Here is a 26,095-nt window from a genome sequence, read left to right as displayed (position 1 = left end):
AATCCAGCGTGTCTGCACGTAGCCTATTTCATTCTTCCGTGGAACAACTTCATAATAGTCGTAGTTTCATAGGGACATCCTATGCGTGCTGCACTATCCAAGGCGGAAGCAGGAAGGGACTTCAACATGGCGGAGGTAATTGAAGATTTATCGTAAACAGAACATTAAATTATCATCCACCAGAAGAAGTTGACGATTCTTAGGATTGAACAAGCTGTTAATATAGCTAGTGGATTTATACGTGTGTTCTTTACAAATTTCACACTATGTTCGCGCAGATGTCCCGTAACGTTATTTGGAATCAGCTCAGCCTTCTACGGGGTGGTGGCTATTATTTATTTAACACGTTAACATTACCTTACTAACTAACTAACTAGCTGCCGTTTGTAAATTTTGTCATTTCATAAACTATTTTTTTTATAATTTCACAGATTCGACATGTTTAAAGGCTTAACTATGTTGATGAAATGTCTTGGCAGCTAGCTCGGATTCGTCCATATTTTTGTATCTGGATTGGTAGTAACCAATGATCGGTGTAAACTAACATCTCCAATGGATTTGTTACGCAATCCCAGAATTTTATCAAGCTGTTATTTTATTTTTTATTTTATAATTGTTTTTCATAATTTCCTCATTTTTCATTTAGCATGAGGGATCATTAACCCTCTTATGGTTTTAAGTAATATGAAAATAGCAAATTATGACATGTTACTTAGGCTACATTACATTACATTTAGCAAACGCTCTTATCCAGAGCGAGGTACAATGAAGTGCAGATCAAACATAGTACAAGTGTGAAGAGGACCCGAGAGGACAGTATGGTTCCGAGTCCTAGCGTGACCATACAGATACAATCGGAACCCTTGAAGAATACATCAACTTACAAACTAGCATACCACGGTTGGCAGCTAGAATACCCCGAGTACAGCAATACAATAGCTCATACAAAACACAACAATATCTATATATAACAATATAAGTGCCATTATAGTCTATGGTGCCATAACATACTTAAGACATCAAAGTTATATTTTTCAAAACCATCATCATGACTTTCTTTCTCCCAGAAAAAATCCTATGAATGACACGGTCTTTTAAACCAGGGTCACGAGAATACTATGGCAGGCAGTGCTTTAGTTAGTGTACAAATAGCTGCTTCTTCAGTTTTCAGTGCTAGTGTCAAATACCGATGCTAATGTCTTGTTAAGAATTTCCCTACAACAGTACACCAGATAAATGTCCCTTTATTGCCTATGAATGATTTCATGTAGTGTCTGTAGTTACAGTATAATTAAAATCAGAGAGGTCTGTTGCAGTTGGGGCCTTTTCCACATTGTGGTCACTGTAGTTATAGTTGTGGCTTGCTGACCCCACACGCGCCCCTCTCCCTCCCCCTCCTCCCCCCTCCTCAGACCCACAGTCTGCAGGACATGCGGCAGCAGGCAGCCATCGCCTCCAAAGTGTTCATCCAGAGAGACTACTCCACCGGCACCGTCTGCCAGTTCCAGACCAAGTTCCCGTCGGAGCTGGAGAGCCGGGTACACTCGGGCTCATTGGATATGTTGTCATTTAATAATAATGATTTCTTATTTGTCTGACACTTTTATCCAAAGCGACTTACAGTTGATTAGACGAAGCAGGGGACAATCCCACCTGGAGCACTGTGAGGTTAAGGGCTTTCTTCAAGGAAGGATCTTATTTTAGCTATACTGGGGCTTGAACCACCAACCTTCCGGGTCCCAGTTGTGTACCTTAGCCACTGTCCTCGTGGGATGGGTATAGATGTGGCCTATACACCAGTCCTAGCATTGACCTCTTTGATGAACTCATTTGACCGGGCGAACTGTGCGGTTACATATAGACTTGTGTAGCATGTGTCTCAACCGGTGGTGGTGGTCTCTGAGATCTGCGAAAGGCACTGAATGGCTTGGGCTTCATTGCGCCTTTTGTTTTCGTTACAGAGCTGAGGTTGCATGGCTCGTTGGAGCCCAGCTCGCTGGTGTCTCATGTGCTTTTCAGTTCTGCTTTGTTTTTCCAGCTCCCACTGGCTACACAGCACTAGCTTTCTGGGTTTTGTTCTTGTTTAGTTTTTTTGGTAGAAAGCTGATTTTTAAAAATGTATTTATTGAGAAATGCTTTGCTCTGGGAATGTGTGTGTGAGCGTGTGTGCACGTGTGTGTGTGTGAGCATGGGCGTGTGCGTGTGTGTGTGACCTCTTTGCAGTTTCATTTTTTTTTTGTGAGGACAGGCGTAAATCTCCCTGGAGCCTCAGTAGTGAGTTCTCCGGTTTTAAAGTGTGTGGTGTGGAGTTCAGCCAGAGCGGAGCTTCAGCGGTCCTCCGCGGACATTCCCACAATCCCCAGCGCCCACGTCTCCTCTATGCGCCAGCAGGAGGGTCTGTTAGGCTCATATTATCGGCCTTGACTTTCCAAACTGTCTCCGCATTCAACAGGAAGTCGTTTGTGCTAAGTATCTTCTACATCCAACTATGCCGTTTCTGTATCCTTCAGAATGATAACTTGTGGCTTAATGGCATCTTTTGGAATTTGTGAAAAATTTGGCATCTACAAACATAACAATGTACTCAAATTGGACAGAATTCTTCCATTTTTTTTTAAGAACTGGTGCTGTTTGTGTCCACATCTGTTAGTTACACTGTACGTTCTATTTTTCTAATGTACTAAATCACATTTGAATCAAGTCAATATCTCAGAAAGTTATATTTTTGCTCAGTCTTTTGATCAGTCTGCTTCTCTGTAGTTTCTGCTGCTACAATGAGCCTTGATGTGCTATGGGTCAGTTGGGCCTGCATCTCAGCTACAGCACGCAGCACTACATGATCTGTACAGTAGCTGTTTGTTGTGGACCGTGACTGAGGGCTGACCTTTAAGGCTCCATCTCTTCACCCTGCAAATGTTGTCCTATAGCAGTGCCGGCTGTGGTTGTGTAGTATACAGTACTGTGCAAAGGTTTTAGGCAAGTGTGGGGAAAAAATTCTGTAAAGTAAGAATGCTTTAAAAAATAGAAATGTTAATAGTTTATTTTTATCAATTAACAAAATGCACATGAGTGAACGGAAGAAAAATCTAAATCAAATCAATATTTGGTGTGACCACCCTTTGCCTTCAAACAAGCATCAATTCTTCTAGGTACGCTTGCATAAAGTCAGGGATTTAGTAGGCATATAGTCAAGTGTGTGATTAACCAATTATACCAAACAGGAGCTAGCTAATGATCATCAATTTAATATGTAGGTTGAACATAATCATTAACTGAAACAGAAACAGCTGTGTTGGAGGGTTAAAACTGGGTGATGAACAGCCAAACTCTGCTTCCAAGGTGATGTTGCTGAAGACAGTTTAATGTCAGAAGTCATACACCATGGCAAGACTGAGCACAGTAACAAGACACAAGGTAGTTATGCTGCATCAGCAAGGTCTCTCCCAGGCAGAAATTTCAAGGCAGACAGGGGTTTCCAGATGTGCTGTCCAAGCTCTGTTGAAGAAGCACAAAGAAACGGGTTGAGGACCGTAGACGCAGTGGTCGGCCAAGGAAACTGCCTTTCAGGCATCACTGAGGCAGATGAAAGACACATCATGCTTACTTGCCTTCACAATCGGAAGATGTCCAGCAGTGCCATCAGCTCAGAACTGGCAGAAACCAGTGGGACCCAGGTACACCCATCTACTGTGCGGAGAAGTGGTTTTCATGGAATAATTGCGGCCAAAATGCCATACCTCCGACGTGGAAACAAGGCCAAGTGACTCAACTATGCACAAAAACACAGGAACTGGGGTACAGAAAAATGGCAGCAGGTTCTTTGGACTGATGAGTCAAAATGTGAAATATTTGGCTGAAGCAGAAGGCAGTTTGTTCACCAAAGGGCTGGAGAGTGGTACAAGAATCAGTGTCTGCAGGCAACAGTAAAGCATGGTGGAGGTTCCTTGCAAGTTTGGGGATGAAGTTGGGGATTTGGTCCAAATTAATGGTCACCTCAATGCTGAGAAGTACAGGCAGATACTCATCCATCATGCAATACCATCAGGGAGGCATCTGATTGGCCACAAATTTATTCTGCAGCAGGACAAGGACCCCAAACATACAGCCAATGTCATTAAGAACTATCTTCAGCGTAAAGAAGAACAAGGAGTCTTGGAAGTGATGGTATGGCCCCCACGGAGCCCTGATCTCAACATCATCGAGTCTGTCTGGGATTACATGAAGAGACCAAAGCATTTGAGGCTGCCTAAATCCACAGAAGAACTGTGGCTAGTTCTCCAAGATGTTTGGAACAACCTACCTGCCGAGTTCCTTCAAAAACTGTGTGCAAGTATACCTAGAAGAATTGATGCTGTTTTAAAGGCAAAGGGTGGTCACACCGAGTATTGATTTGATTTCGATTTTTCTTCTGTTCATTCACTTCTTCTGTTCACGCATTTTGTTAATTGATAAAAATAAACTATTAACATTTCTATTATTATTTTACTGCATTTTTTCACACCTGCCTAAAACGTTTGCACAGTACTGTACATCGTAGTGCACTGGCCTACATGAGCTAGTTATTGTAAACAATAATAATTACATATTAACCTCATATTGATGGAATAGCATACAAACTCATAATTCTTTTGAAGTTGGAAATCAACCCCATATTTTACCTTCTTCCATGAGTTATCCTGGATAGAAGCATCTGGTAACTTTGTTTCTTAACCCTTTTAAGGTGTAAGAAATAATTCTTAACTGAACATTTTAGATGCTGATGTTACGGGTATCTGGAAGCAATGACGTTCTAGAACACTGACTTAGAATTTTCAAAAGAAACCTACATTTTGGTCAAACATAATTATAATTGTAAGAGTAACAGGAATAATCAGGTTCACGTTGGTGAGAATAAAACTGCGCTTCAGATTGACAGGCAGCAGTTTGAGGAGACGATCCGGTCCCTGAACATGCTGTACGCGGAGGCGGAGAAGCTCGGGGGGAAGTCGTATCTGGAGGGCTGCTTGGCCTGCCTCACGGCCTACACCGTCTTCCTCTGCATGGAGACGCACTACGAGAAGGTAGAGCCCCGGTCCTCTCCCTGCCCCCGCGCCCTCTCCCTGCCCCGTCACAATCTTCAATAAACAACAAAGATTGAGACTCCTGCTGGGTTTCTATGAGCCAGGCTCATTGCAAATAACATTACACATTGCCTTATGTTACATTTAATTACATGACATTACGTTACATTACATATTACATTACATTACACGACATTATGTTGCATTTCATTATGTTACATTATGTTACAGACACTCTTATCCAGAGCCCTATTCCCCCTATATTTATAGGGGGAGGCAGAGTAATGTACCTCACTACCAGAGAACGTCTGTAATTTTAGTCCCGTCTGGATACACCATCTCAGTCATTTTTACCTACTTGTGCGTGCCCATGCTGGGAAATTCTGGCCTCTTTTACCTGCTGTATTTTGCCCATGAAGAACAATCCCTAAAAAAATAAATTTTGTTGACATTTTGTTTTGTTTAAGTCCCTGCGTCCGTTACGAAACGTTCTTTACATTTAGTTACATTGCGGGTGTATCCCGAGCTTCTTAAGCAGCTTTGCATTTAAATTTCTTTGTACACATTATTCATTCATATAGCACGATATTATACTGAAGCAATGCAGGTTAACACCTGAAGGCCGCAGGTTTTCATTTTTATTATTATTTTTTTTTTTATGTTTTACTTCCTCCACCGGGAACTAGTCCTGCCATAAACTATGTGAAACAGCAGGAATTACCAGCACCGTTGGTTTAGATAACTCCTCCCCCTCGTCCTGCCAGGTTCTGAAGAGGATTGGCCAGTTCATCCAGGAACAGAACGACAAGGTGTACGCCCCTCGAGGCCTGCTCCTGACGGACCCCATCGAAAGAGGCCTGCGGGTCGTATCCTTTTCCCCAAACCTCAGACCCCTTCCCGTCAGTACCTGCTGGGCCTTGCCTGTCCCACCCAGGCCCTGTTCTCTCTAGGGGTAGAGCCCCATGCTCCAGAAACCTTCCTTAACTCCTCCTCCTCCAGGTGGAAATTGCCGTTTTCGAGGACCGAAGCTCTTGAGCTGGAAGGCAGAGGCCCAAGCCCAAGGTGAGCATCAGTAAATGCACACGCACACGCACATACACGCATGCGCACACACACACACACACACACCTGTGTTTTCATGCTCCAATACGCGCGCACTTACATGCACTCCCACACACACTTTCACACACACTTTCTTGTATGCATACACACTCCACCACATGCACACTCACTGTCGTTATGATATATACCAGGTCTGTAGAAGTAAAGTATTTGGTTGGTTGTTTCGTAGAAGTAAAGAGCTTGGTTGTTTCATTTTTGCTCTTTCAAAAGCAGATGTTCTCAGGTGTGGTTATGGGATTTCATGGGGGTTTCATGGCTCTGCCCACACCTCACAGTTCTGGCTGATTGACCAGCATGCTCTGCTATGGCCTGGTTTAGTATCCCATCAGGCACTGCAGCAACAGACTCATCCTTCAGCCATTCTGAAATGGACACACACACACACTTTAAAAAGGGGAACAGTTGACCGCAATGTCCTTTTCTCTGCACATTCATTGGGCGTAGCGAAATGTGATACTGAGACATTTTCCATTTTCTTCTCGTTCTTTTTTCAGTTTCTCTTGTTCTGTCGGTGATGTCATCAACAGGGGACCTGACTTCCTGTAGCCTTGCAGTCTGGCCCAAGGTACTTTCCTTCCCTCAGTGAAGCCTGGAAGGTGGCAGCTTGTAGAACTAGAAAACTAATCCCGATGGGTTTAGCTCGCTAGCTAGCTCAGTAACATTATACAGATAGCTTTGATAATACATTAAAGAAAAGCTGCCTGTGAAGTAGTATGTACACATCATCTGTGGTTGGCTGAGCTGAACCTGCTGCCTTTCAGGCATCACTGAGGCTAGGAAAATATTATGGGCCTCTCTGCCCTTGCCATCCTGCAGTGTGAATAATGTGTGTGTTCCTTTTCTCCATCTCCTCTTCTTCATGGGTTTTATGCCGCAGGTAGAGGGTGGGAGGATATGACCTTTCAGTGGGCTGACCAAAGGCCCCTATTTATCATTTCCCTGCTTGTTGAACATTAAAGTACATATACAATTTATTACTTTGTCACTTAAATCAAGATCTTATTTCTGTCTGTAAATTTACACTGTACCATGTTATTTTAAAATAATTGTTATTCTATTTAATCGCGCCTTTTTTTATGTAAATGTCTTTTTGTATATAAATGCTTCTCTGGAAGTGAACGGTCAGACCGTCCTGCGGTTTGCGTGTGCTGTTGTCTGTTGGGTGGGATTCTGTATCCTGTGGACACGGATAGTCATGGAAGGAGAACGACGAGCATTTCCTGCATTCTGTCAATCACGGCCGCTTGTGATGTCATTCCCATCACAAACTCAGGTGACCCGGGCGAAAGGTTTTCACATATCACAGCCGCAGGGGAGAGCCTGGGCTGGAAGCATGTTTTTATACCAATTCCTCCTCGATTATTGAGTATGTCAAACATTTTATGACGCCAGTTGTGTTTTCAGTGTGCCATACAATGGCAAAAACCGGAAAGTAAAGGTTGGAAATGACTTGTCTGAAGTTATAACTCTAAGCTGTGCGTATGTGTGATTTGTAAATATGAATGATTTGCATCCAGGGGTTCTTGAATAACAGTAATATTATGTAACATTAATAAATTGACTTCCAAAGAAACCAGAATGCACCCTTGGGATTTAGTGTCTTGGCTTTCTGTTCATTTTCAATGTGATGTAATGGATATGATGTTATTTTCAGTTTTTCAGATGTACAATCTTTGTTGAAATTGTTTACTGTACCAAAATTAAACTGGTCTTTTCTTGGAGAATTTTGTTGCTGCCTCCATTTTGTTCACCTTCAGGATCTAAGCATAACTGAGAGGTCAGGCTACCCGCACTGACATTTTACTTTTAAGCCATAGTTTCCCAACATTGTGGTTGGGACCCCCACATGGGGTCACTTGACAAGAAAATAGCTAAAAAGAGAAATATATACTGTATATATTTAAATTAGTTTTGGTTTAGTGCAAGAGGGGATTACCCAGAAGTGGCACTATGTACTTAAAAACCTTTGCTTCCTTTCACAAGCACTTATTTGTGCGAAGCTGGATTTAGTGCTCTTGTTGAAATCAAATTAACGGTCCACGCTAGACATGAAAGAGGAAATGAGATGCACACCTATCTACTACACCCCCCTCACAACCATCCCATTAGGCATGGTGATTTCAAATGAACAATGTCAACATAAAGTGCTTTGATCGATTCTTAAGTGGCAGTAGTGATCCATCCATCCATCCATCCATTATCTGAACCCGCTTATCCTGAACAGGGTCGCAGGGGGGCTGGAGCCTATTCCAGCATACATTGGGCGAAAGGCAGGAATACACCCTGGACAGGTCGCCAGTCCATCGCAGTGCTACCCACTGCACCATCCGTGCCGCCTACAGTAGTGATTGTAAACTAAAATGTTCTAAAAATGTAATGTGGTGTACTAAAATGTCGCGAAGATTTTCAGACCTTAAACTGGGGTCCTGAGCCAAAAAAGATTGGGAACCCCTGTGTTCTGTGTGTAGCTATGCTGATACTGACCACTGACCAGGGTCTGTACATTCACACACAAAAATAATCCATCCGCCTGTACACTAGTCGGCGCTGCATAGCACCAAAAAAACAATTCTGAAACGAACTGCTGTTCATGGTTTTAGCCTGGTGGTAGTTTTGAAGCGTCCCATTTCTGTATTCTTCCAAACTGCTAGGTTGGTAGTTGAGTAACATTTTTAAACATTTAATTTAATATCAACGCATTATTTTCTTCCTTCGAACAATCAGGTAAGGTTTAAATTAGGTATTTTGAGCGTATTTGATTAGGAAAAGCACGTGGTAAATGCAACAAATTGCTAGCAACAGCTTGCTAGCTAACGCTAAGTGCATCTTTGTGTTCAGGTTTGAATGCTGGTATTTGACACATCTCCGATGACGTTACAGGGCGAGGGTGTTCATATCGATTGTTTATTTTGGTTCATAGCTATATTAGATTATTTGTATTTACGTGCAGCTCGCATCTTGATTGCGCAATAGTTGCACGACAAACAATAAGTTACATTTATTTTTCTTGAGGACTGTTAACCGGGCATCCCGCTTGTTACCTGCTGAATATCGGGGACCAACTGCCAAAATAATCGCCTGCCGTATACCGTTTGTTTTAATCGGTGAATAACATTAAAATCTCACTTGCAGACTGTAGTTAGCAATAACTGCTAGTTTCGCTCTTTTTAGAGCTAAGCATACGTGTTCGTTTGTTTACACTACATTGTCAATTAAAATAATTACATTTCTGAAGTGGATAACCAAGTCAAACTTTCCTTTCTCTTCCTGTGTCTGTTCCTACTTTCAATCGATCTGTTCGCATGCAGATTTTATGTCGATTGTAGTTTTGAACTTCGTTGAATTCTATAATCACATGTATTATGTCAGTATTGTGAATTGAGAGCATGTCATTGACCCCCTCTTGTTAAACCATTACGTTAAACTGAGGCTGTGACCTTTGACCCTGGCAGGGCAAGCCGAGGCCTGTGCGGTCACCCTGGCGTTTCCTTGCGTTGATGGCTGTTACCTCCCCAAGCAAGAGAATGATTTTGTTCAGACAGTCGTTGAGGAGCTGGAAGCTTTCATACAGAGAGACCAACAGAGAAGGTGAGTCTACCTGCAGCTGTCTGCAGGCCGAGTTTAGAAGTACTTTTCTACTTCTGCTTATTATTGTTATCCTATCCCATCTTGTAAGTTCTATTTTATTTGTTTGATTATTGTGTATTGAGAGCGATACAAATGGGAACAACAAATCTCACTGCCACGTCCATCATGTGTAGGTGGTCAATTAAACGATCGATTGACCGATGAAGCAACTGCATTTTATTGTGGACAGCATGACATATTACAGAAGACTGCACTTTCCTGGAGATGCCAAAAATGTCACAGGAATATGTCATAGGTCTCAGAATTCCGAGATAAAGAGGCTTACTCCCAGTTACAAAAAATACAGTTTTTCTTTTATATATCCTGAGCTGCTCATTAATATCTGTAAAGTGATAAAACATAATATATGCATGTCAGTACCATGAGATAAAAGCTCATTGTCTGGACATTTGTGTCATATTCATGTTTCTGAAATCTGAAAGGAATATTTCACTTTCGTATAACACACTTTATTTTCAGAACACTTTTTGCACACTTTATTTATATAACGCTACCCTATTTTATTTGCAGAGTGAATACAAGCATCATCAGCTATCCTTGCTAACCGAAATCTTTCCCCGTGATTCCCAGCATTCTGCTGTTCCCTCCTCTGCCCAGCCGACTCCGGTACCTGACTCACAGAACCGCGGAGAGCCACCCCTGCCTCAGCACCTTCTCTGTGGGGCGGACCGGGTGGAGCCGCAGGGTGGTGGTGTGCTTCTCCCACCTCAGGTACAGAATAAACACCCCCCCTAACCACAACACCAACCTCCCCTTACCCTTACCCTTACCCTTACCCTTACCCTTACCCTTACCCTAACTCTAAATCTAACCCTAACCTGAGCCCTAACCCCAACCCCCCACAGGACGACTTAACCCTCTGGTTTTTTTGCAATGTCTTTTTTTTTTTTAAGGTACTAAGTCACTGTTCTAGAAAGCCGTTGCTTTCAATTACCAGTACTGATCGTTACATCAGCATTAGTAGGTTCAGTTGAGAACATTCTAATAGCATATTTCATGGTGGGGTGTGAGACTGCGTTGGAGAAAAAAAATGAAATTTTAAAAACCAGGCTTGATATGGTGCTAGATACTATTTAGCTTTTAGGCAAAGTAAGCCGTAGGTTCAATTTAGGTGTTAGAAAAGGTGAGCATTGCTGAGCTCACCATTATGTTATGTTTTATATTATATTCTTTGAGAGAACTAGTTTTCAGTGCAGACACCCTAAATGGTTACATGTATGAGGGCTTTTTGAAGCAGTTGTCCAGTGACTTCCAGCTGACCCTGATGTGCGTTCAGACATTAGTTAACGGTTGGCAACATATTCAGACTTTTTTCTGTTCACCACGATGTAAGCTAACAGTTAGAAAAGGTAGTGCGCTGCGAACAAAAATGGCTGCCGATGGAAATATTTGTGGTAACATCACCTTTAAAAATAAACCACAGATAAATCAGTGAGACGGAGTGACTGTGCTTCGGGCCGGAGTGTGAGTTACGCTCCGTCCCCCCCAGGTTAGCCCCGGAGGACGGCAGTGATGCGGAGGGCGGGGTTTGCGAGCGGTCCCGGGTTCGAGGCGGAGGGATGGAGAGTGTTGAGGTCGAGCGAACGTCCGAGAGCAGGCAGACTCGCTGCCGCAGCCACCGGCGCCCCGACAAGGCCATCTACATCCCGCGGGCCATGAGGGAGAGAGCCCCGCTCCCAACACAGGCCCTGCCCGCCACGCCCGCTCCCACCCAGCCGACTCCACCCTCAACTGCCTTGCCCAGCCAGTTAGCCACACCCACCCAACCTACTCCACCCCCAACTGCCTTGCCCAGCCAGTTAGCCACACCCACCCAACCTACTCCACCCCCAACTGCCTTGCCCAGCCAGGTAGCCACGCCCACCCAACCGACTCCACCCCCAACTGCCTTGCCCAGCCAGTTAGCCACACCCACCCAACCTACTCCACCCCCAACTGCCTTGCCCAGCCAGGTAGCCACGCCCACCCAACCGACTCCACCCCCAACTGCCTTGTCCAGCCAGTTAGCCACGCCCACAACAGTCTCGCCCACCCAATTGGGCCCCTCCCACCCCAGCCTCGGTGTCTCTGAGGAGTCCTGTCCAGCCCCCTTGGCCAATCATCAGCCAGCGTCCGACGCGTTGCTAGGCGACCCTGCGGACTCGGCCATCCCAGCCCACTCCGACCTCGGCCCCTGGGAGCAGACCATGTCCTACTTCGTCGCCATGACGCTGGACGACGAATCGGACAATGCCGGTGGGAGCTTTGGCTCCGCCCAACCCGAAGCGCAGCTGCAGACAGAGGGAGCTAAGGATTCTGGGGATTATCTTCAAGAGGTGTGGGGGAGTGCCTTTAGTGAAGCTGGCCTTTTACATTACATTACATTTTACATTTTATTTAGCAACTGCAGCCATGAACATTAAGGACACATGGCAAATGGGCCTCAGTAAGGAATTAGTAACTACAGGATGAATAAAGATGCAAATACAATACATAGACAACTGCAACAGTCCTAGATTAGACAACAAAGTACTGCGAGGGCTAAAAATTCAGACAGGTCAAACAAGTGGCAATAGATCTCGCCTTCTGTTGTTATATGGCATGGGGTAGCTCGCTCATTAATTCATTTTCCTCAGTTGAATGATGCCAGTAAAATATATCAAAATCACCGTAAAACACAATTGCACAGGTAGAGTATCTGTGCCAATAACACAATAATACGCAAAGGTAAAGACCTCGTATGACTTCATTTTGATCAGACCTGGGTGAAATATGTAATTCAAATATTTTGTACAGTTTACTGAGCTTTTCTGATGTATTGGAACCTGTGAAATACTCTCAAGAACTGCAGGCACAGAAAAGTATTTGAATCCAAAACAATAACGTATATGACCCAGGTCTGATCAAAATCAGTGTATTATTGTGTTATTGGCACAGATACTCCACTCCAGACCGTGCGATTATGTTACGGTCAGTGACAGTGCTGTTGAACAGGACCGTGCGGTTGAGCCCTGTTCAGCATGTTCCCCTCACCTCCCGCCAGATCTCGGGGCAGCTGACGGAGGCGGACTTCACCATCGAGAATGTCCACAGCGACTACTCCGGGTACGAGACCCTGTGGATCAGCCCCGGAGAGTTCGCCCACGTCATCGAGATCTACGACTTCCCCGCCGCCTTCAAAACCGACGACCTGCTCGACGCCTTCACCCAATTCAGGTGACCTGAGGCGCCACCGCTAACCAACCCCCCCCCCCCCCCCCCCCCCAATTTTTGCTTGCCTTTTCCTTCACCACTAAAGTGTACCTACTGCTTAGTTTGACTAAAACTAGTTTCTAGCCATTCCACACATTGACCACTCTCTGTGAGAAAATATGCTTCCTAATATCTGCGGAATTTATCCTGTACCAATTTCCATTCATGCCCTTTACTGGCTATAACTCCCTCCCTCACAGTGAGGGCGGTCTGAAGATCAAGTGGGTGGACAACACTCATGCCCTGGGAGTGTTCTCCAGTGAGTCTGCAGGTATGACCTCTGACCTTTAACGTGGGGGTTGTGAGGGAACTAATTCCTCATTCAGTTTGGCCATGGGAAACTTCAAAGGGCCAGCTTGCAGTGGTCTGCAGATAAGAACAGGAGCAGGAACTGGGGGTGTTAACGTGTGTGTGTGTGTGTGTGTGTGTGTGTGTGTGTGTGTGTTTCTCTCAATGGGAGTGGACTAGCAAACATTTCTCAGGGCTGTTGTGGGTTGTTGTTTATTTTGGGCTGCAGTGATTCTCAGGGCTGTTTTGGGTTGTTGTTTAGTTTGGGGTGCAGTGATTCTCAGGGCTGTTGTGGTTTGTTGTTTAGTTTGGGATGCAGTCATTCTTGGGGATGTTGTTGGTTAGTTTGGGATGCAGTGATTCTCAGGGCTGTTGTGTTTTGTTCCTGCAGCACTCCAGGCTCTCTGTATGCAGCACCCCCTGGTGAAAGTGCGCTCTCTCTATGAGGCCAGCAAGAAGTCAAAAGGGAAAGCACTCCGGCGGGCAGGTACATAGAATTATGCACTTACTACTCACATGGACGCATGTACTTAATACTCACTGCTAGTACTGTACTGTGGAAGTATGAATTTAATAATCACTTATAGTGCTGTAGTGTGGAGGTACAAATGTAATACTCAGATATAGCGCTGTAGTGTGGAATTACACACTTAATACTCACTTATAGCACTGTATTATGAAAATACATACTTCATACTCACTTATAGCACTGAATTGTGAAAGTACATACTTACTACTGTCCTATATTTTGATGTTTGTTGTAGAGTTTCTCCAGCCAGTGAAGGAGCGGCCGCGCACAGATACGGCGGTTGCTAGGCGAATGGTGACCCGGGCGCTGGGCCTGCCAAAGCCTGTCCTGCGTGGTAAACGGTGCTGACCAAAAAAACTACTGCTCAGACCTCTGCCCTACTGCAGGTGAGTCTAATAACACCTCTGTACTGCTGACCACTGCTCAGACCTCTGCCCTACTGCAGGTGAATCTAACACCTCTCTACTGCTCAGACCTCTGCTCTACTACAGGTGAGTCTAATAACACCTCTGTACTGCTGACCACTGCTCAGACCTCTGCCCTACTGCAGGTGAATCTAACACCTCTCTACTGCTCAGACCTCTGCACTACTACAGGTGAGTCTAACACCTCTACTGCTCGGATCTCTGCCCTACTGCAGGTGAGTCTAACACCTCTCCACTGCTTCAATCTCTGCCCTACTGCAGGTGAGTCTAACACCTCTACTGCTCAGAACCCTGCCTTACTACAGGTGAGTCTTAACACCTCTCTACTGCTCAGATCTCTGCCCTACTTACTGCAGGTGAGTCTAAAACCACTCTACTGCTCAGACCTCTGCCCTACTGCAGGTGAGTCTAACACCCATCTCATTATACTGAAGTGCAATAACCGTGATAAGCAAAGAGATTTTTATCGTTCAAAATGGTAAAAAGATGTGCATGGGGGGCCTGCATTTGTGACGCAATATACGCAGATTATGTGGAAGGCTTTAGTTTAGAATTAGAGAATCTTTCAGAAATGTGGAGTGGATTCGGCTAGGCTCATCACCAACTGAACTTTCACATCATCTCCAAAGGCACGCAATTCTGCTCACAGATAACTATTCAGTCAAAAGATGAATTTTATTATTTTAATGTCTGCTGCCCGACAATGTTCTTTTTTCCCTTGAATCCAAAGCCGACTTGATGATAGCTACACAAAAGCTACACATTTCAGCTCAGCTGAATTCGGGACAAGAAAGAAAGAAAAGCCCAGGGTCTGCTTGATTGCATACTTTAATTACAGCAAACAGGCTTCCAAAGCACACTGTGGGTATTACTGTCAGCCTCCCCAGTCAAGTACAGGCATCCCAGAGTGCCGTTGGGCCTGCAGAGTGCACCCTCAAATAAACAGAGAGTAGCAGCAAGGTAGCACCATGACACAAACACAAAGTACGACATCTCTCATTCACAGACGGGAGAACGAGATAAAAAAAATATATATATATATAAAAAAAAAAAACTGCCCTCCCTGACATTCAATAAGTTACATATGCAAAAATGGAGAAAGCTGGAGAAAATGAAACCATTTACAAAAGGTTTTTTTTTTTTAAAGAATAAAAAAAAAAGCAAAGAAGCGGTCGCACATTTCTACACACTTGGGGAGTTCCCCTTGTTTGCAGTCTCACAGTAAGGCTTTGTGGATTTCAGCGTTTACGCGCGTGTTTAAACTGCTTAATGTTTAACAAGCTTTTCCGCTGTCGTGCGCTTTCACTCTACTTACCCGCTGCACGTTTTTTAAACATTCGAAGCTGAATACAGGCAAAAGTAAAGCGCGGTAAAGTTTCTCAGAGTGGGTTCCGTAGCTATTTTCTCGTGAATTTGCTGTGAGGGGAAAAAGGGAGGTGAGACTTCACATCGGGCTACATAAGTCGGTCTCTCTGTTTCTCATTTCTTTGCATAATGGGTAAAAATGTAGCAAAAAAAGTAGTGTAAGAAAAGAATGAAAGATAGGGTTGCGATGCCTGCCTATTCCGATGTGTTGGGGTGGCTGTCCTGCACATTGAACAGTACAAATGGATGAGTATGATGATGAATTATTATAATTATGAAGCTGAGCAGTGGCCTTTCCCAGTATTAGCCCTCTGGAAACCTGTCACTATGAGGTATGTGCATGTGTCCCTGATATGAAAAGGGTTCGCATACTGTAGTATGAGAATATTTAAGCCACACTGTAGTAAGTGAATATTTAAGCCATACTGAATATTTAAGACGTCCCAAAGTACATCATTTCAGCAGGGACAGAGTTTTTCTGTTCCAGGAACAGCGAGTCTGCTTCTACTGTTAAAGTTCAGATTTCTTTGGGAAAAACAGAATTCAGGTGCTAACAACACTTCCAGGAGTACCATCCAGAGACGATCTCAACGTTATCAGAAGCAGGAAAACCGTATCTGTATCTCCGCCCAGCAAGGTCTGAATGTGGTGTAATTGCATTGTGTGAGTTTGTGTTCGTGTGTATGTATATATATTTAATGTCTGTGTGTGTGTGTGTGTGTGTGTGTGTGTGTGTGTGTGTGTGTATATATATATGTATGTTCAATGTGTGGGTGTGTGTGTAGAGGTCCAATTCACTTGACTTGAGCTAAGCGTGGAGCTCAAACCCACTCTTAACTTAAAGTGCATTCAGAGTTCCCTTTTTCCGATTGAAGATAACAGGTAGTATTCTCCTTGAGCATCTCAGCTTGAAGGCAGGAGCCGTTACCCTGCTCGGCCACTATGGGGCGCTGTAGAACAGCATCAGTCTTTCACACCGGAGTGCTGGTGTCGCTGCAGGCCTCTGGAAGGACAGGGCGGGGTGTGGGGGCAGGGTTTTGGGCAGGGGGGCGGGGCTAGTGGAGCAGGTGGGTGGTCCTGAGACTGAGTGCTGGAAGGAGGAGTCCAGCAGCACTCAGGAAAGGGGGATGAGGAGAGGGGGAGAGAGAGAGAGAGAAAGAGAGAGAATGTGAAAGAGAGAGACGCTCTAGTGGTCGGTGGTTCTGGGGACTCCAGGGGCCTGTTGGTCGGGTTGAGCCGCGCATTCCAGAACCTTCTCCCAGTCGGTCTTCCTGTCTGCCTCGGGCCGTTTTACCTGAAGGTCACCTGGTTGGTCACGAGGCCGGGGAACGTGTCCTCGGCCTCCGAGCTCAAGGACCCTCCTGAACATGAGAGAGGGGAAAAAAAGAGGGAGAAAACATTTTAAAAATCCTGTTACCTTTCAGTGGGTTTTGGCTTTGGTTGAGAAAATTGAGAATTTAGTTTTTATAGGGGCTCAATAGTAAAATAATTAGCATAGCAGTCATTCTGATTGGTTGAAAAGGTATGGCACTGTTGGGATTTCATCGTAGTTATGCTCGTGTGATATGGCACTCTTGGTATCATTTCAGATAATGCAAATGGTATTTTAACCGATTTATCTGTTCATGCCCTCCTATCATCTTTCCATTCCTCTGTCTCTAGCTAAATCTTCCTTCTTTCACTTGAAAATTAACGCGGCCGCCTCTAATCCCTGCAAACTGTTTTCAACCTTCTCTCTTCTGGCCCCCCCTCCCCCCCTCCCCCCCACCTCCCTCATCACTCACACCTGATGACTTTGTCTCCCTCTTTGAAAAGGTTGACGCCATTCGCAATTCCTTTTCCCAACCCTCTCCCCCTGCTGACCCTCCTACCTTCCCCAACTCCCTAGCCTCCTTTTCTCCCCTCTCTGACTCCGACACTTTCAAACTCCTTACATCCCACCGCCCGACCACCTGTCCTCTTGATCCCATCCCCTCTCCCCTTCTACAATCTATCTCTAATGACATTCTCCCTTTTCTCTCTTCTCTAATCAACACCTCCCTCTCTTCTGGCACCAGAGTCACTCCCCTGCTCAAAAAACCTACTCTTGACCCCTCTGCTCTGAACAACTACCGGCCCGTCTCTCTTCTTCCCTTTCTATCTAAAACTGTGGAATGGGGGGTCGGCTCCCAACTGTCCACTTATCTTCTTCACAACAATCTCCATGATCCCAACCAGTCCGGCGTCAAGAGTGGCCACTCCACTGAGACTGCCCTGCTTGCGGTCACTGAGGCACTCCACTCTGCTAAAGCCAAATCCCTCTCCTCTGTCCTCATCTTCCTCGACCTGTCGGCCGCCTTCGATACAGTCATCCATGAGATTCTGCTCTCATCGCTGTCTGGGATGGGTGTCACAGGGTCTGAACTTGCTTGGTTTTCCTCCTACCTCTCTGGTCGTTCCTGCCAGGTGACTTGGAGGGGCTCAGTCTCTGACCCTCACCCCCTACAAACTGAGTCCAGCAGGGCTCAGTTCTTGGTCCTCTCCTCTTCTCGCTATACACCATGTCTCTTGGTTCTGTTATCTCTTACCATGGCTTTTCTTACCACTCTTACGCCGATGACACCCAACTCTTTATTTCCTTCCCCCCCGATACCCAGGTCACCACACAGATCTCTGCCTGCTTAGCTGATATCTCTGCGTGGATGACTTCCCACCACCTGAAGCTTAACCTTGCCAAAACTGAGCTTCTCTACATCCCTGCTAAGTCCTCTCCGTCAATCGACCTCTCACTCACTGTTGAGGACTTTGTAGTTTCCTCCTCCCGTACGGCAAAGAATCTTGGGGTGACTCTTGATAACTGCCTCACCCTGGCTCCACAAGTATCCTCCACTGCCAGAACCTGCAGGTTCTTTCTCTACAATATACGCCGTATCCGTCATCTCCTGACAGAGAAAGCCACCCAGCTCCTAGTCCAGGCGCTCGTCATTTCCCGCCTGGATTACTGCAACTCCCTCCTAGCCGGTCTCCCAGCTTGTGCCATCAAGCCCCTCCAGCTGGTCCAGAATGCTGCAGCCCGCCTGATCACCGGTCAGCCTAGGTCGGCTCATGTCACCCCGCTCCTCATTGGCCTCCACTGGCTTCCTATTGCCGCACGCATCCGATTCAAGGCCCTAGTATTGGCATTTCAGGCTGCTAAGGGAACTGCCCCACCTTATATACAATCCTTAATCACTCCCTACTGCCCAGCTAGACCACTCCGGTCTGCTAGCTCTGGTCGCCTTATGGTTCCCTCTCTACGTGCACCTGGCGGTCGAGCTGCACGTTCACGCCTGTTTTCCGCTCTGGTTCCTCAGTGGTGGAATGACTTGCTTACCACTGTCAGGACAGCAGAATCCCTCCCCCTATTTCGACGCAAACTAAAAACACACCTTTTCAAACTATACCTTAGTCCTCCCTCCTGATTTCCCCCGACCCCCTTTCTGATATCCCTATCCCTCTTGTCTAACCCCCCCCGAAAAAAAAAAATTGTACTTATGATGACTATATGTTTAGAACAACACTTCATGTGTATTTTACGAGCTATGGATGTGATGCTTTAACTTGTGGAAGAACCTATGCACTTGTAAGTCGCTTTGGATTAAAAGCGTCTGCTAAATGACAAAAATGTAAATGTAAAATCTGAACTGAAAGATGTGTCCTGTATCCTCTTCAGGGAGAGCGCAGGACCGGCTGGATGTGGAGTGTGCTTCCCCCATTTCCGCCTGACCGCAGCCTGCCGCCCTGCGTGGTCAGCCAGGCAAGCCACCTCCCCTCCCTACCCCACTGCCCGCTCGTTTCAGCATTCAGCCAATCAAGCAAGGGAACCGACTGAGTGACGGATGTGGAGGCGGGGCTATGAAAGGGGCGGAGCGAGTGGGTGTGGCTAACAAACAGGAAGAACATGGATGTGTCATTTTCTCCCTGTTTCCGCAGTTCGGGGTCGGGGGGGGGGGGGGGGGGGGGGGGCGGGGGGTCTGTTCTATAGAGGTCAGTGTGGAGTGAGGGGGATAGGTGTGATGGGGCGGGGCAGGTAGGCAGTGGGGTATTATGGGGTACATTCCCAATCTCCACTTCTACGGCATTGAGACAGCAGTGTAAAAATGTGTACATCACTGCGGACTGCTGTGTGCATAGCTCTTCAAATGTATAAATGTGCAGTCACTTATTTCCCACTGTTACCTACCATTTGGAAAGTGGGATTGTTTCTCAATGCCTAACACTGGTTCAGTGCACCAGTTTTAATGCCTAACACTGGTTCAGTGCACTCTCCAGATGAAATGATTTCATATCCATGCCAACACTTTTTGAGTTGCACATCATACGATGCAACATTCTGTTTTCTCCTGTCAGTTAGCTACCAGTATACGTCTGAGAATAAAAATCTGACAAATACTGAGCGGGGAAGAAGTACGCTTCTCTTTTATTGATGACATTTAAGTGCTGTTTTTAAAGCAAGGTTCAAGACTGTGTGGATGAAGAATCGGAATTGTAGATTCACCTGCAGTGTGACAAGGTCACGTTTTAGTCCTAAAGCCTTCATGACACAGGAAGTGTTGTCAGAGGGTTGACTAGATGTCAAGTGATATTGTGCGTACAGACCAGTTTCAGAAGAGCATTTGTATTAAGTGTGAAATTGACGTTGGGACGTGTCACCGAAGGCAATCTGCGGACTTCAAGAAGATGCACGTTGTCTAAAGTTCTAACTGGAGAAGCTGAACAGTGGTATTTACAGGTCAATGATGTTTAGGAATTACTGTACATTCAAAAGTGGGTTTTTAAGCCATTCTTTTTTTTTTTTCTAAATTAAACCAACATTTTATTTTAATTGCAGAATAAGTATTTTGTATGTACAGTGTATTCAAATTATGTGTGGTTCTTGAGTATTGCTTGTTTCTGGGGATTGTATTTCCCCAGTATGTTAAAGTCAGTCTTCCTGTAGAAGCGTTCCTGTTCCTAGGAGAGAATTGAGTGTGATTTGTGTTCTAGAATGTTGTTGCCAGGAGACATGTACAGTATTGATGCAGGCTATAATGCTGATTCCAATAACCTCTGTCCAGAATTTAGTGTTCAGTCAATAAATATGTTATTTGGAATGTGTTATCAATTGTGCTGAGTATGTCGGTTGTATTTTTGGTATATTTTTTCTAAGCCCATTCACCTTAAAATGGCATTTTCTGCTATTCACACACTATTCGCTATTATGAATATACTTTTTAAAATCATTTACATATTTTCAAACGATTTTAGGTTAGTCAATATCTTAGTCAGTTAGGTTAGTCAATATCTTGATCCTACTGAATTTCTTTACCCCTAATTTGTGTTATTCTCATGACATAATTTGACTTTGCAAAACAAAAAATGTCATCATATAAACTGTAAATTTTGAAACTATGTAATCCAACTTCATGCAGATTTCATGTCTTTGTGCAGATTAAGTAAAATGTGAGCAGTATGTTAGAGGGTGATTGTCTCACCTATATGGCAGTTATACGACCACACACGGTAGCCATCATATCGACACCGGCACTTCATGACATTGTTGGAGTAATCCGACTCTGCCACCTCGTAATTTGGGTTGATGACGACCTGTATGAGAAGGGAGGGGAGATTTTTGGAGTTTAGGACCAAATAGCTCTCCGGACAGTGCATAGAAGCTACCCCAAAACTAAACGTTTAGTTCCATCTGCTCATGTGCTGCTGATGCCCAATCACAGTGCAGTACTGGCAGAGTGATGTTTCAGGTGCCCCAAAGTGGGTGGAGCTATGATGCCCTGACTGGATCACAGTGTTGCGCTGTGGAAAGCAAAGGCCAGATTGGTTGGTGGAAAAGTCGGTCATTGGCTACATATGAGAGTCCACTGTAGAATTAATATTGTAAATTCTCACAGAAATTTTGTGAATTTGTAATTCTCACAAAAGAATGCATTATTACAATTTTTACATAAAACAACAAGCGAGCAAGACACTTGTGTTCAGACCTGGGTCAAATATGTGTTTTGGATTCAAATACTTTTCTGCATTTTACTGATCCTGCCTGGTGCTATGAAATACTCTCAAAAAGTCAAACCTCGCCTTCTGGTTCTCTTGCTTGCTCAGTTGCACAGAAAACTATTTGAATTCAATGCGATTACTTATTTGATCCAAGTCTGCTTGTGTTACTGCCACTGAAGATCACAGACATAACCACAGTTTATACATGAACCAAAACCGTTAGAAGAGACCTGAAGGATGTAGTCTCCGGGCTTGACGTCCGTGACATCGATCCACTGACAGTCGATGTCATGTCTGTAGGTATCCCAGCATCCCACAGTGACGCCTTGTGGGCCGAAGTTGGCGCAGGCGTACCTCTTGTAGATGCCTGTTGGGCCAAGGGAAACGGAACACTGTGAGCACCTTTCCGGGAACGAAAGAGCCGTGTCCATTTAGGGTGGGTTAGGAGTTTAACGGTTTGGATTGGATTAGCATTAGGTTATGGTCAGATTAACTCCAGGCTAACGCTGTGTACTGTTGGTGGTTGGTGTTAGCGCCATGTTAGCAGTGTCCCCAGGTCCATCTGCGTACCTTCGTCACACTGCGAGTCCTCCAGGCAGAAGCTGGCCTTGTGTCCCTCGGCAACCTTGGAGCCATTGAGACTCAGCAGGTCATAGTGAGTGAACACCTCCATGCTGTGGTAGTGCCTGGAGAGGGGAAATCACCGTTAATACTGCCATATCACTGCCCTGCACATTTAAACAAACCTCACGTTCCCCTGTTCAATTTGTTGGGTCTATAGAATTGGGGGGTATCATTAGGATGCTATATCTCAACATGTGTCAGTGTGAGTGATATCATAATTAGGTGCCACTGGTTGAGGCTGGGCGGCACGGATGGTGCAGTGGGTAGCACTGCCGCCTCACAGCAAGGAGGTCCTGGGTTCTAATCCCCGTCGGCCAGGGCCTCTCTGTGCGGAGTTTGCATGTTCTCCCCGTGTCTGCGTGGGTTTCCTCCGGGTACTCCGGTTTCCTCCCACAGTCCAAAGACATGCAGGTTAGGCTGATTGGAGAGTCTAAATTGCCCATAGGTATGTGTGTGTGTATGTTTGTGTGTATGTTTGTGTGTGTGTGTGTGTGTGTGATTGAGGCTGTCAGTGACGTCATAATTAGGCGCCACTGGTTGAGGCTGTCAGTGACGTCATAATTAGGCGCCACTGGTTGAGGCTGTCAGTGACATCATAATTAGGCACCACTTGCCTGTGGCACTCGTGCCAGACCCAGCCATCCTGCCCGACCTTGGGGCGGAAGTCGGCTTTGCCGTTGTTGTGGATCTGGGAGGAGAATCGGAGCAGCCGTCTGTAGGAGTCAGTGCGTGTGGGGTCGGCCGAGCTGGAGAGGCAGTTCTCCTCGTGGGCGCACAGCAGCATGAACATGGGCCGGTCCTCCAGATACGTGGTGGCCTCTACTATCTGGGGGTTCAGGACCAAGTCCGGGGCAGCTGCAGGGTGGGAACGAATATCAGGAATATGAATATCAGGTTTGAGGTTGGTCCGGTGTGAGAGTGAGCGTTGGTTTGAGGTTGTTCCAGTGGGGGGGTCTCACCGTGGGTGCAGGACACCCCCGCAGCGTATCGACCGCCCCCCTTGGGACAGTCCAGATGCTGGCCGTGGTGCAGACAGTGGGCCAGCGACATCTCCGTCCCTGAACACCGCACTCCACTCATCACCACGTCGTCCGCTGACACGTCCCCCGACCAGTAGTACGTCTCCTATAGGGGGTGCCAGAGAGAGCAACACAAATAGATCACTAAAGTTCCTCTCCCTACCAGCACCATGTCTCCTCCAGGGGGCGCCAGAGCGAACATTGGAACCTAAGAAATACTCTCAAAATTGCTAACCCTGCCTGTGGGTCCTGTTGGTCTAGCTCAAATGTACCAGGCAAGATCAAGTACAGAAAAGTATTTGAATCCAATACAATTACGTATTTGAACCAGGTCTGGATTCAATCATAGGAGGGACATTTTCTTCTTAATACAGTACATTAATTAATTTAGTTAAACTATCATTCATCTCTCCACATGTTTTAAAGAATAATCAATTTCTGCTTAATCTGCCAAGCACTGATCAAACACATTATCCAATGAACTAGAAGCATGTAAGTCTGCTGCCAGGTGCCACTACTGCTAGTTCCATAATTCTACCACAAGACGGTGCAATCCCAAAGCATACACTGGAAGGGCTACAGTGGTTTTGTTGAAAACATACTTGGGGTGCCAGATCATCTCTCTTTATGAAGGCTTAGAGATGTGGTTTTACCATTGTACAGCACTGTGTGTCCTTGAGTGTGTGTGCTTGTGTGTGAGTGTGTGTATGCATGCCTGGTGTCTGTGTGTGTGTGTGTGTGTGTGTGTGTGTGTGTGTGTGTGTGTATAATGTGGGAGATTAGGAAAGAGACAATGGCAAGCCATTGTTTCACAGCTAATAGTGTGCTTGTGTTTACCCATCTCAGGATCATAATAAAAAGTAGGATCCAGGTCTGAAAAGCAGAAATAACAACATAATTGGCATATTCTCGAAGGGACGCAGTGTGAATGGGACTGCCATGTGCTGCTGTGGTTAACCGTGTTTAATGGGCCCATTATCCAGCGGCCCTGCCCAATTACCCCGTTAGCATCTCTGTTTCCATGTTTTAGCACTCTCTCAGTGACCTCAGATGACTGAAATCATTCCTTCCGCTCAGTCTTTCCCTGGGACTTTCCAGCCCTGCAGGGCTGAAGGGCTCTGCAGTTAAGCCACACCCCCAAAATCATCTTTTTTTTATCAAATGAAAACACTGATGAATAAGGCTATGTGAATATCCAGCATGTAATTGCTGGCATATGTATACACTCACATGCACAAACAAAACTTGTGTTCATATTTAGCATAAAAAGCAACTTCAAGAGTGAAAACCAGACCTGGGTCAAATACATATTTGCTTTGGATTCAAATACTTCACTGGGCTTGGCTGGTGAATCGGCGTGGTTAGCGTAGCCCAGGTGTAAGGTTAACTCACCTGGAAGGCGTGGTTAGCGTAGCCCAGGTGTAAGGTTAACTCACCTGGAAGGCATGGTTAGCATAGCCCAGGTGTAAGGTTAACTCCCCTGGAAGGCGTGGTTAGCGTAGCCCAGGTATAAGGTCAACTCACCTGGAAGGCGTGGTTAGCGTAGCCCAGGTGTAAGGTCAACTCACCTGGAAGGCGTGGTTAGCATAGGCCAGGTGTAAGGTCAACTCACCTGGAAGGCGTGGTTAGCGTAGCCCAGGTGTAAGGTCAACTCACCTGGAAGGCGTGGTTAGCATAGCCCAGGTGTAAGGTCAACTCACCTGGAAGGCGTGGTTAGCATAGGCCAGGTGTAAGGTCAACTCACCTGGAAGGCATGGTTAGCGTAGCCCAGGTGTAAGGTCAACTCACCTGGAAGGCGTGGTTAGCGTAGCCCAGGTGTAAGGTCAACTCACCTGGAAGGCGTGGTTAGCGTAGCCCAGGCCCAGCTGCCTGCACACCACCATGGCCTCTGTGGTTCCCCAGCTGTCGCTGCACACCGTGCCCCAGACTAGGGACCCGTTCCTCTCCGCCAGCACCTCCACCCGCCCCTCGGACGGGGTCCGGCCTCCGCTCAACCGCAGCTGTAGACCCACACGTTACACAGTGCAGTTATTTAGCTGACACTTTTATCCAAAGCCACTTGATTAGACTAAGCAGGGGACAATCCCCCTGGAGCAATTAAGGGCGTTAAGGGCTTTGCTCAAGGACCCAACAGCGGTGTGGATCTTATCATGGCTACAATGAGGATTGAACCACCAATCTTCCGGGTCCCAATCATGTACCTTAGCCACTAAGTGTGTGTGTGCGTGTGTCTGTGTGTGTGTGTGTGTGTGTGTGTGTGTGTGTGTGCAGCCGCTCACATGGAGCTTGGACCCAGCAACAGGGGCTTATTACCCACTGTGTCGGTTTTGGGTCTCATTAAAATGAAGCAGCTTGTTCTCGTTCATCTTAATTAGGTCCAGTTTGGCAGCACGGCGGCCATAATCTCTGCAAACGTTTTAATTGCAGTTTGAGAGAAGACTTCCATGAAGCCAAGGCAAAAATAATCTTTCTGTTGAAGTCAAGACGGGATTCAATCAGTTCATCATCATCACGGGATTTGAAAGACAGCTGTAGGCCAACACTGAATACAAGCAAGTAACAGATGTTTACATACAAAGATGCACCAATATGGGAATAGATAACTCAAGAGATGGGAATGTGTTGATTAACTCAGTGATGGGAATGTGTAGATTAACTCTGGGATAGGAATGTGAAGATTAATTCAGTGATGGTTAAATGTAGATTAACCCAGGGATGGGACAGTGTAGATCAGTGGTCTCCAACCCTGGTCCTGGAGAGCTACTGCTGGTTTTC

At 45.7% G+C, this 26,095-nt stretch overlaps 3 protein-coding genes across 4 annotated transcripts in view; 2 read left to right on the top strand and 1 right to left on the bottom strand.

Annotated features, from left to right (window-relative positions):
- On the top strand, window positions 1-7,906 carry LOC133105604 (golgin subfamily A member 7-like). Its single transcript, XM_061215807.1, has 6 exons — window positions 1-135; window positions 1,413-1,538; window positions 4,908-5,060; window positions 5,825-5,926; window positions 6,060-6,122; window positions 6,677-7,906. The coding sequence occupies exons 1-5, from the start codon at window positions 82-84 to the stop codon at window positions 6,093-6,095; spliced, it is 471 nt and encodes a 156-aa protein (XP_061071791.1). The 5' UTR covers window positions 1-81; the 3' UTR covers window positions 6,096-6,122; window positions 6,677-7,906.
- Window positions 7,907-9,173: 1,267 nt separating this feature from the next.
- On the top strand, window positions 9,174-19,620 carry r3hcc1 (R3H domain and coiled-coil containing 1). The gene is made up of 9 exons (XM_061262715.1): window positions 9,174-9,286; window positions 9,635-9,770; window positions 10,428-10,541; window positions 11,320-12,145; window positions 12,853-13,025; window positions 13,262-13,332; window positions 13,741-13,836; window positions 14,114-14,264; window positions 19,360-19,620. Exons 4-8 carry the CDS (start codon window positions 11,390-11,392, stop codon window positions 14,224-14,226), a joined length of 1,209 nt encoding a protein of 402 aa, XP_061118699.1. The 5' UTR covers window positions 9,174-9,286; window positions 9,635-9,770; window positions 10,428-10,541; window positions 11,320-11,389; the 3' UTR covers window positions 14,227-14,264; window positions 19,360-19,620.
- LOC133141894 (lysyl oxidase homolog 2B-like) overlaps window positions 15,114-26,095 on the bottom strand; it is a 48,737-nt gene continuing 37,755 nt past the window's right edge. Inside the window, exons 8-14 of one of the 2 annotated variants that reach the window (XM_061262713.1) lie at window positions 25,153-25,320; window positions 23,261-23,426; window positions 22,916-23,156; window positions 22,248-22,363; window positions 21,908-22,044; window positions 21,161-21,272; window positions 15,114-17,029 (exon numbers count right to left, since the gene is read on the bottom strand). In XM_061262713.1, the coding sequence (XP_061118697.1) occupies window positions 16,959-17,029; window positions 21,161-21,272; window positions 21,908-22,044; window positions 22,248-22,363; window positions 22,916-23,156; window positions 23,261-23,426; window positions 25,153-25,320 (1,011 nt within the window). In that variant the 3' untranslated portion in view covers window positions 15,114-16,958. Of the gene's footprint in view, window positions 17,030-21,160; window positions 21,273-21,907; window positions 22,045-22,247; window positions 22,364-22,915; window positions 23,157-23,260; window positions 23,427-24,712; window positions 24,731-25,152; window positions 25,321-26,095 lie in introns of those variants that run through there. The other variant, XM_061262714.1, reaches the window with a different exon arrangement.

This window comes from Conger conger, chromosome 12 (genome assembly GCF_963514075.1).
Source record: "Conger conger chromosome 12, fConCon1.1, whole genome shotgun sequence".
NCBI classification, from domain to species: domain Eukaryota; kingdom Metazoa; phylum Chordata; class Actinopteri; order Anguilliformes; family Congridae; genus Conger; species Conger conger.
Note: the sequence above shows the minus strand (reverse complement) of the source record. Positions and strands in the feature narration are given on the sequence as shown.

Coding starts and splice junctions, on each gene's coding strand:
- LOC133105604 (XM_061215807.1), top strand. CDS start 82: ATGCGTGCTGCACTATCCAAGGCGGAAGCAGGAAGGGACTTCAACATG. Junction 136..1,412: donor GGGACTTCAACATGGCGGAG/GTAATTGAAGAT, acceptor CCCCCTCCTCAG/ACCCACAGTCTGCAGGACAT. Junction 5,927..6,059: donor TCGAAAGAGGCCTGCGGGTC/GTATCCTTTTCC, acceptor CTCCTCCTCCAG/GTGGAAATTGCCGTTTTCGA.
- r3hcc1 (XM_061262715.1), top strand. CDS start 11,390: ATGGAGAGTGTTGAGGTCGAGCGAACGTCCGAGAGCAGGCAGACTCGC. Junction 12,146..12,852: donor CTGGGGATTATCTTCAAGAG/GTGTGGGGGAGT, acceptor ACCTCCCGCCAG/ATCTCGGGGCAGCTGACGGA. Junction 13,026..13,261: donor GACGCCTTCACCCAATTCAG/GTGACCTGAGGC, acceptor CCTCCCTCACAG/TGAGGGCGGTCTGAAGATCA.